The sequence below is a fragment of the Arachis ipaensis genome, chromosome B04 (genome assembly GCF_000816755.2).
Source record: "Arachis ipaensis cultivar K30076 chromosome B04, Araip1.1, whole genome shotgun sequence".
Classification (NCBI taxonomy): Eukaryota; Viridiplantae; Streptophyta; class Magnoliopsida; order Fabales; family Fabaceae; genus Arachis; species Arachis ipaensis.
In genome coordinates this window covers 16,540,537-16,549,146 of record NC_029788.2, presented here as the reverse complement: position 1 = coordinate 16,549,146, position 8,610 = coordinate 16,540,537, and the positions used below count along the sequence as shown (strand labels likewise).

The 8,610-nt window shown below is 30.9% G+C and overlaps 1 protein-coding gene across 1 annotated transcript in view; it reads left to right on the top strand.

Annotated features, from left to right (window-relative positions):
• LOC107636164 (exopolygalacturonase) overlaps positions 1-2,870 on the top strand; it is a 5,868-nt gene extending 2,998 nt beyond the window's left edge. Inside the window, exons 3-6 of the mRNA XM_021122364.1 lie at positions 599-922; positions 1,730-2,019; positions 2,349-2,508; positions 2,646-2,870. Of these exons, the coding sequence (XP_020978023.1) occupies positions 599-922; positions 1,730-2,019; positions 2,349-2,508; positions 2,646-2,870 (999 nt within the window). The remainder of the gene's footprint in view (positions 1-598; positions 923-1,729; positions 2,020-2,348; positions 2,509-2,645) is intronic.

Sequence of the window (8,610 nt, the reverse complement as noted above, 5' to 3'; positions counted from 1 at the left end):
TAAGGATTAATCTATTATAAATTTAAAAGTAGATAAAATTTGAATTTATATACTTGATTAAATGAACGAATGAATTGATTACTAGTCCAACCTAATTTAAATAACACATAAATTAATATATTTTACACATACAAAAATCTTTAAAAAACCATTTTCCAAACCATATCATAATTTTCATGTGTATGTGCTATTATTTGCCCTATATATACATGTATGGCTGCATGCCTTAAAGGTTCTATCCTAAAAATTTCAATATAATTTCTGACGCATTTGACAAAATAATTTTGGAATAATACATGCTATAGGAACAGGTGGCATCCTATTTTAGAGGTACCAATTCCACTTTTTTGCATTGAAACTCCACTAAATATCCAGCAAGTGTCATATATTCCACTAATAGCATTAGTACGTAATGTGACGTAAAGAAATTAGAATAAATTAGTTTATTAATAGTTATTAATTTAACTATTAATCTATTTTTTACAAATTAAATATTGATTTTTATCTATCAATTTTACGGAAAAAAAAAAACAATACAACTAAATGAAAAATAAATCCATAATGCACATTTGATAAAGATTGCATTGTAATAATGAAGGCGTTCATGGACGCATGGAGAGCAACATGCAAGTCGAAAGTGCAAGCAAGGGTTCTGGTCCCTCTAGGAAGGTTCGTGGTTTCGGCAATGTACTTCGCCGGGCCGTGCACCACTCCGGGGCCCGTCACGGTCCAAGTTGAAGGCACCGTCGTTGCAACAACCGACATCAGCGAGTATGTTGACGGCGAATGGCTCATGTTCCAAGACCTCTCCGGTATCAAACTCATTGGTGGTGGCACCTTTGATGGACAAGGAAAAGATTCATGGTCCCAAACTGAGAATTGTGAAACCGACTCCGATAGCGCCTGTGTTAGAGCTCCTAGTGTAAGTTCATCAATCCACTTATGTTAATCCATACTACTTTTTCTTTAAATATATATAAAAAAAAATTAAAAATATTATTTGTATACTAAAATTAGCCACTAAAATCAGTCACCAATGCATTTGTGCATAAATACACGTGTGATTTAATTTATTTTCAATGTGTATTTATATTTCAATATATATTTTATACTGGTAACAGATTTTAGTAGTTAATTTTAATGTATACGTAGCATAATTCTAAAAAAATAACTAATCCTTGATATCTCTGTATATGATATACCAACATATGATTTAATTTAAAATAATAATATAAAATTGTTTAATTTAATTTAATATCTATAATTATATATACATATATAATATTTATAATTATATATTTATAATATTTAAAATTACTTATTTATTTTAGCAACAATTAAAAAATTGTGAAAACTGATGTGCAGTCGATTTCACGTGAAGTTGATAGTTGAGAGGCGTTAGATGAAAATTTAGTCAAATCAGTCAAACCATTTAACGGCACTCAACTATTAACTTTACATGAAGTTAACTGCACCTGAGTTTCCACCTTAAAAAATATAAAGTAAAAAACAAATACATTAAAAAAAAGAAAAAAAAAACAAGCTATAGCTCCTTATGGTTCCTAAACAATCTTCATTTAATTAAAGTGCGACATTCACATGAAAAATATATTTATATATATTTTAACGGTTGACTAACACTAAATTTAAAAGGACAAATATTTCATATATTTTTAGCATTAGGCAATAATTAATGTTTGAGGTTTTATGGATGTGTTTGGCGATGCAGAGCATTTTCTTCAGCAGGGTGAACAATGGAATCATACAGAACATAAAAACCTTGAACCCCAAAGGCTTTCACATATTTGTCACAAACTGTGCCAACATTAGACTTAGGTTGCTTAAGCTCACAGCACCAGGTACCAGCCCCAATACCGATGGAATCCACATTAGCCACTCCATCAATGTCAAAATATCAAAATCCAACATTGAAACTGGTGATGATTGTGTCTCTATGATTCAAGGGGTCAACAATGTTACCATTAAGAGACTAAAGTGTGGCCCCGGACATGGTATTAGGTAATAACATAACTATACTTATTATTCATTCTGTTTATTGACTCAAAAGTGTAATGATCCTGTTTTTCACAAAAGTTTAAGCTTCTAAAAGTCTAAAGTTTAATTTTTATTATTTCTTAAAAAAAATAACATAATACAAATAAAAAGAGAAAAAAAATTATGCAAAAATTTATGTAAATCTAAAAAAATTGTGTAAAGAAACATTTTAGAGATATAATCATTCATTCATGTATTTCTTTCTATGTGCTTAAACTTTTGAAAAAAGTGATTTCATAACAAAAAATTATATAAATTTTGTATTGGTTGAATAACAATATAAAATATGACAGTATTGGTAGTCTTGGAAAATATCAAGATGAGCTAGAAGTGAGAGGAATTAGGGTGGAGAATTGCACATTGGTTGGCACAACCAATGGCCTAAGAATAAAGTCATGGCCAGAGAAGTATTCAGGTTTAGCAACAGATATAAGCTATAGTGATATTACTTATTATTATTATTATTATTATTATTATTATTATTATTATTATTATTATTATTATTATTATTATTATTATTATTATTTCCTTTCTCTCTTTTATGATTAATTGATCCAAGTAATTAGCTCATATTATACATTTCCATGCAGCCATCACTTGTAAAGATAGCAAATGTTGGTTTTATAAATGTAAAAGGAACAACAATTTCACCAATTGCAGTGGATTTAAGGTGTAGTAAGCAATTCCCATGCGAAAATATTCAACTTCACAACATAGACCTCAAGCTTCTTGGACCTATCCTTCCTTCTGGCGCAAGATGTGCCAATGTTAAACCTGTCTATGGAGGCATTCAAATGCCACCAGCATGTCCATAGAACAAAATTATGAACCAATTAGACTCAACTTCTTCGTTAATTGTATATAAATTAAATTAAATTGTACAGAAAGGCAGAAATTAAATTAAGTGAACTAAGTTCTTTCTAGTTTTGAAAGGCTTAGTATATGACATATGCATCTTAATTAGAAGTATATCTTAAAGTTATGTCAGTACGTATATATGTAATTCTAAACACGTAATTAAATAGAAATTGTAGTTAATATCGTTTTAAATTATGTCCCATTATTGTTGTTTTGGGTTTGATATATACAGGTTAATGTCAATTGTATTCCAATAATGCATTTTTTTGGTACCTAAGATTCATTTCAGGTTATTATTTAGTCTTTGAAATTGTTTTTCAGGGTTACTATGTTATTTCTACATCTATAGTTGAATTAAGTCTATTAGTGCCAAATGGCAGTGACTAAATAATATTTAGTCTTTAATCATGACTGATGTAGTTTGTTCTTCATGATTCTTGCCTCACTAATCGAGATTGTTTGGGGTTATTTGTATGTATTGTCTTCTATGTCACTAAATGTTAATCCTTACTAATCAAGAGTGCTATTCATGATAATTCTTGGTTCTTGGCATCTTGAAGTATAAATCAATGGCACCATATGCAATTGAGTATGCTTTAGTAGCCCTTCCATGGATCATGCGTGCATGATCCAATCCTTGGCCAATTAAGTTTAATCCTCACTTAAAAGACTAAATAATTAAAAGAGATATAAAAAATATTAAATACAATTCATGAGTGGGTAATAACTGAAAAACTATTTTTAGATTTTTTTTTTTTTTACCATCATCATTTTGAAATTTCAATATTTTTTTTAGGGTTTACCAAAAATCGAACTCTTAACCTTTTAGACATAAAGTTCTAATACCATATTATGAAACCACTCATCCCAAAAGCTTAAGTTGATGGAAAAAGATAACATTAATGATTATATCTCTAACAGTAGTAAATAATAATAATAATATTTATTTGTTTTTATTATATTATTTAATTTCATTTCATTATATTAAATTATTTTAAAATTTACTTTATTATCATATTATATATATTTTGCTCGACGGTAAAAAAAATTTAGATTTGTCACTGCCCACTCTTTTCTCCTCATGAGTTATATATAACTACTTAGAATACGAATTCGATGCACTTTTCAAATAAAACATGGAATTGTCTATAATCGAAAAAGTATAATTGGATCTTAAAACATCAAATAATAAGATTTTATTCTAGTAAATGAGAATGTTGCTGTACAAATGATGATTTATTTTTAAAAATGGCCCTTAAAAAATAAATTTAAATTGATGTAATATAAATTCTATTATTTTGAACAAAATTAAATTAAATTAAAAATAAAAATCAAACAGATATTATCCAAATTATAATAAATTATATTAATTTTATTTTATAAATCGATTTAGATCATACTATATATATAGTTTGATGTCATCGTCAATGTAAACGAGATATTAATACACATATTTCATTGTCACTACTAAAAAGATACATTGAATTAGGGGTGTACATGGGTTGGGCCACATTGGGTTTGGCTTAATCCAGACCCGACTCGAAATATAGATCAGACCTAATTTTTAGACTCTAACCCGATCATAGACCCGATGAAACCTACGCACATTCGGGTCGGGTGAAAATCGGATAAAAACCGGGTGAAAATCGGGTCTTTAGCATGTAAAAATCACCTAATCTCCAACCATTATTTCACAATTCACATAGTAAAATTCACTTAAAAAAATATAACAAGAACCAATCCTTCTCTAAAATTAAAGCATAACTATAATTAATACTAATATTGTCTAATAATACCAAATATTTAAATCAATACAAATAACACAATATTATGCATGTCTTATGCATTTTAAACATAAAACATTAACTTATAGTCTTATAATGACTAATAACATAAAATATTAAGGTTTACAATATTTAAATTCCACATAAGAATAGTCATCATCCATCACTAATAACACAAAATATTAATTGTGTATGATGATCGGGCCACCGGGCCGAGTTCGGGTGACCCGTGCTATGGCTCGAATCCGACCCGAGATAATGACTGGGTCTATTTTTGAGATCCTTACCCGGCCCTATACCCGATGAAATCACACTAAATTAGCCCCTAAAGTGTTCGGGGCTGGGCCGAGTCTTCGGACCGGACCGGACCATGTACACCCCTACATTAATCTAATTTTTGAAGGTAACTCATTTGCAACAAGATAAATGTAATATTTTTTTATGGTGCTGCTACTATATGACCAAGTTATTTTAGTAACCACGTTAACCTAATAGAGAAGAAAGAAATGACATATAAAAAAAATACTTAATTACAAAAATAACTTGCTCATCTAATGTTTTTTATATTTTATTACTTATTCAATTGGTAATGGTAATAATATAAATAATAAAAAATATAAATATTTTTTTAAAAATATATATCCATAAATAAATAATAATTTATTTATTTAAAAATATCTAAAATAAAAAAAGTTTGAATCCAATGAAAATAAAAAATGAAAAGAACACATGACAAATTTGCAGGTGTTCTATGCTAAATTTTATATTTGCAATTTCACCCTAAATTTATCTAAATTCTTCTAAGCAAGGTTATGAAAAATCGGACCGGACTGATCAATTCGACCAAGTTAATTGGAAAGCGATCATTTGGGTGGTTCGATTGATCTTAAAAACCGTCCTATAAAAAATCGATTAAAAATTCGACCGAATTGACAGTTAACCTGTGAACCAGATGAACCAATCAGGTTTTCTGAAGGTCCGGTTCGTTGCCCCCACCCCTCAAAATGGCATCGTTTTCCTGAAAAAAAAATACCTGAAGCAGAACATGAATATCTCCTGTAATACCCTACCACACAGAACTTTACGCTATAGTCATAAATTAGAGGTGGTGAGGTATTACGACCTCTAAATGAAAAAGTACATACATATCGTCGAAGAAAATATAGTTTAACTATGAGCCTTGAAGAAAAGAATAAGCAAAAACAAAATAGAAATCACCTCATACTCGAAACAATAAAGGTAGAAAGCATAGATAATAGAAAACAGAAGACACAATATATATATATATATTCTTAACAACCTCATTAAGCCTCTCCATGATAGGCTTAAGAAAAATCCTCCACCTTGGACAGAAAAACATTCTGATATTATCAGGTTCCTTAAAACCAAAGTCCGCAATCTTCCTTGTCTTTACTTACCGGTTCCTCATGCATTCAAAATAGTGGAAACAGATGCATCAGATTTAGGATATGGCGGTATCCTAAAACAAAAATTGCATGATAAAAAATGTATCATTGCATTTACATCCAAGCATTGGAATAGTACTCAACAAAAATATTTCACTATCAAAAAAGAAATTTTAGCCATTGTCTTATGTATTACAAAATTTCAATCTGACTTACTCAATCAAAAATTTTTAGTCCGAGTTGATTGTAAATCAGCCAAAGATGTTTTACAAAATGATGTTAAAAATCTTGCATCAAAACAAGTTTTTGCCAAGTGGCAAGCTATTTTAAGCGTCTTTGATTTTGATATTGAGCATATCAAGGGCAAATCAAACTCTCTCCCTGACTTTCTCACACATGAATATTTGCAGGGAGATAAACAGAAAGAAGATGCCTAAAAAGGCAGCCTTGGCCTCAGCAAGAGGCAGAGGCATTCGCCTAATCTGCATGATTTGCTGAAGGTGTTTTGTTAGAGTTTCTTTCGATTGAGCTCCTGCAAGGGCTGCAGCAATTTGTGCTTTTTGATTGAGGAACAGGGCAGTTTCTGGATCTGAAATCTTTTGACTTTCAGGATTGGATTTGAACCATTCTCTGACCTTTTCTGGGTAGGCCATTGAAGCATCAAATTGAGACCACCATTTGACATAACCATGCCTTTGAAGGATTGGAAATGATTTGGGGTGGTTTGGTTTTGCATACTTGTATTGCCATGAGAATACCCATGCCAATGAAAATGTTGAGAAAAATTTTAACATTACAGGAACACATGTTTCCTGATTGTTAAAGTTTGATTGAAAAAGTTTATACCCTTCATCTATTGGTGAGGGTAAAATTTCTTGGATTGGTTCAAAGAAGTCCCACCATTGGTAGAACCAATTTGGAAAAACATAATTGATTTTTCTTTTAAAATAAATTAACCATGAATGTCTGAACTGAGTATTTTAAAACCAAAATACTTTAGTCCAGGCTTCCATGTAGTCCCAATAATTAAAACCTATTGGGTAATAATTTTGAATCTTCTGGTTGGCCCTGGTAGGGCTAGGCGAATGCCTCTGCCTCTTGCTGAGGCCAAGGCTGCCTTTTTAGGCATCTTCTTTCTGTTTATCTCCCTGCAAATATTCACGTGTGAGAAAGTCAGGGAGAGAGTTTGAGTTGCCCTTGATATGCTCAATATCAAAATCAAAGACGCTTAAAATAGCTTGCCACCTGGCAAAAACTTGTTTTGATGCAAGATTTTTAACATCATTTTGTAAAACATCTTTGGCTGATTTACAATCAACTCGGACTAAAAATTTTTGATTGAGTAAGTCAGATTGAAATTTTGTGATGCATAAAACAATGGCTAAAATTTCTTTTTTGATAGTGGAATATTTTTGTTGAGTACTATTCCAATGTTTGGATGTAAATGCAATGATACATTCTTTATCATGCAGTTTTTGTTTTAGAATACCGCCATATCCTAAATCTGATGCATCTGTTTCCACTATTTTGAATGCATGAGGAACCGGTAAGTAAAGACAAGGAAGATTGCGGACTTTGGTTTTAAGGAACCTGATAATATCAGAATGTTTTTCTGTCCAAGTTGGAGGATTTTTCTTAAGCCTATCATGGAGAGGCTTAATGAGGTTGTTAAGATTTGGGATGAAATCCGAAACATAATTGAGACAACCTAGGAACCTCTGGAGCTGAGGTTTATCAAGGATATAATCTGGAAACTTTTTGTTGAAATAACATTTGCTGAAAGCAAGTTTTCTTTGTTTTTGAAAGGATAAACCAGATTGTTTTTGATGGAATAAGCATGAAACCATTCAAAGAAAGGAATATGCATCTCAACCTCTTTTAGAAAATTGTAATATTTTTCTTTGAATGATGCAATTTGAGTAGCTGTGTGCGTACGTAAATACCATTCTCTATGGAGGTCATATTCCTCAGATTCAAGATTTTTACGTAATGCTTCCCTATCTATAATAAATTCTGTGCTACTCATTGGGCATTATTCACAGAAGAATATTGAGCACCATGCATAGATGAGTATGTTGGAGATTGAATGGAAGATTCTATCTCAATATCATCATCTGAATGCTTATCATCGGTTTGATAAACTGGTTGAGAAATGTTTGAATTATTTTGTAATCCTGAAATATTGATTTCAGAATGTACGGGTTTTGAAAATTTTGAAAACTGTGATTGAGAAGTTACAGAAAAAGACCTTCTTGCTGAAGAAAAATCATTAGATGTCCCTGCTTCAGATCTGGAGGAAAAAGAGTTTCTTCTATCGAAGAAAATTTCTACTTTCCCAGATTCATCCTGTTTTATTTCTCTTAGGAGAGGTGCTTGTCTAGGTTGTGTAGGGATAGCTCTATCAATAGACCATGACTGGGGGAGATCAATTTCATCCCACCTTATGAGCCTCAGAATCATAACGTTGGCCTTTGTCATGTCAGTGACAAACAAAGTAGTTTCACGAT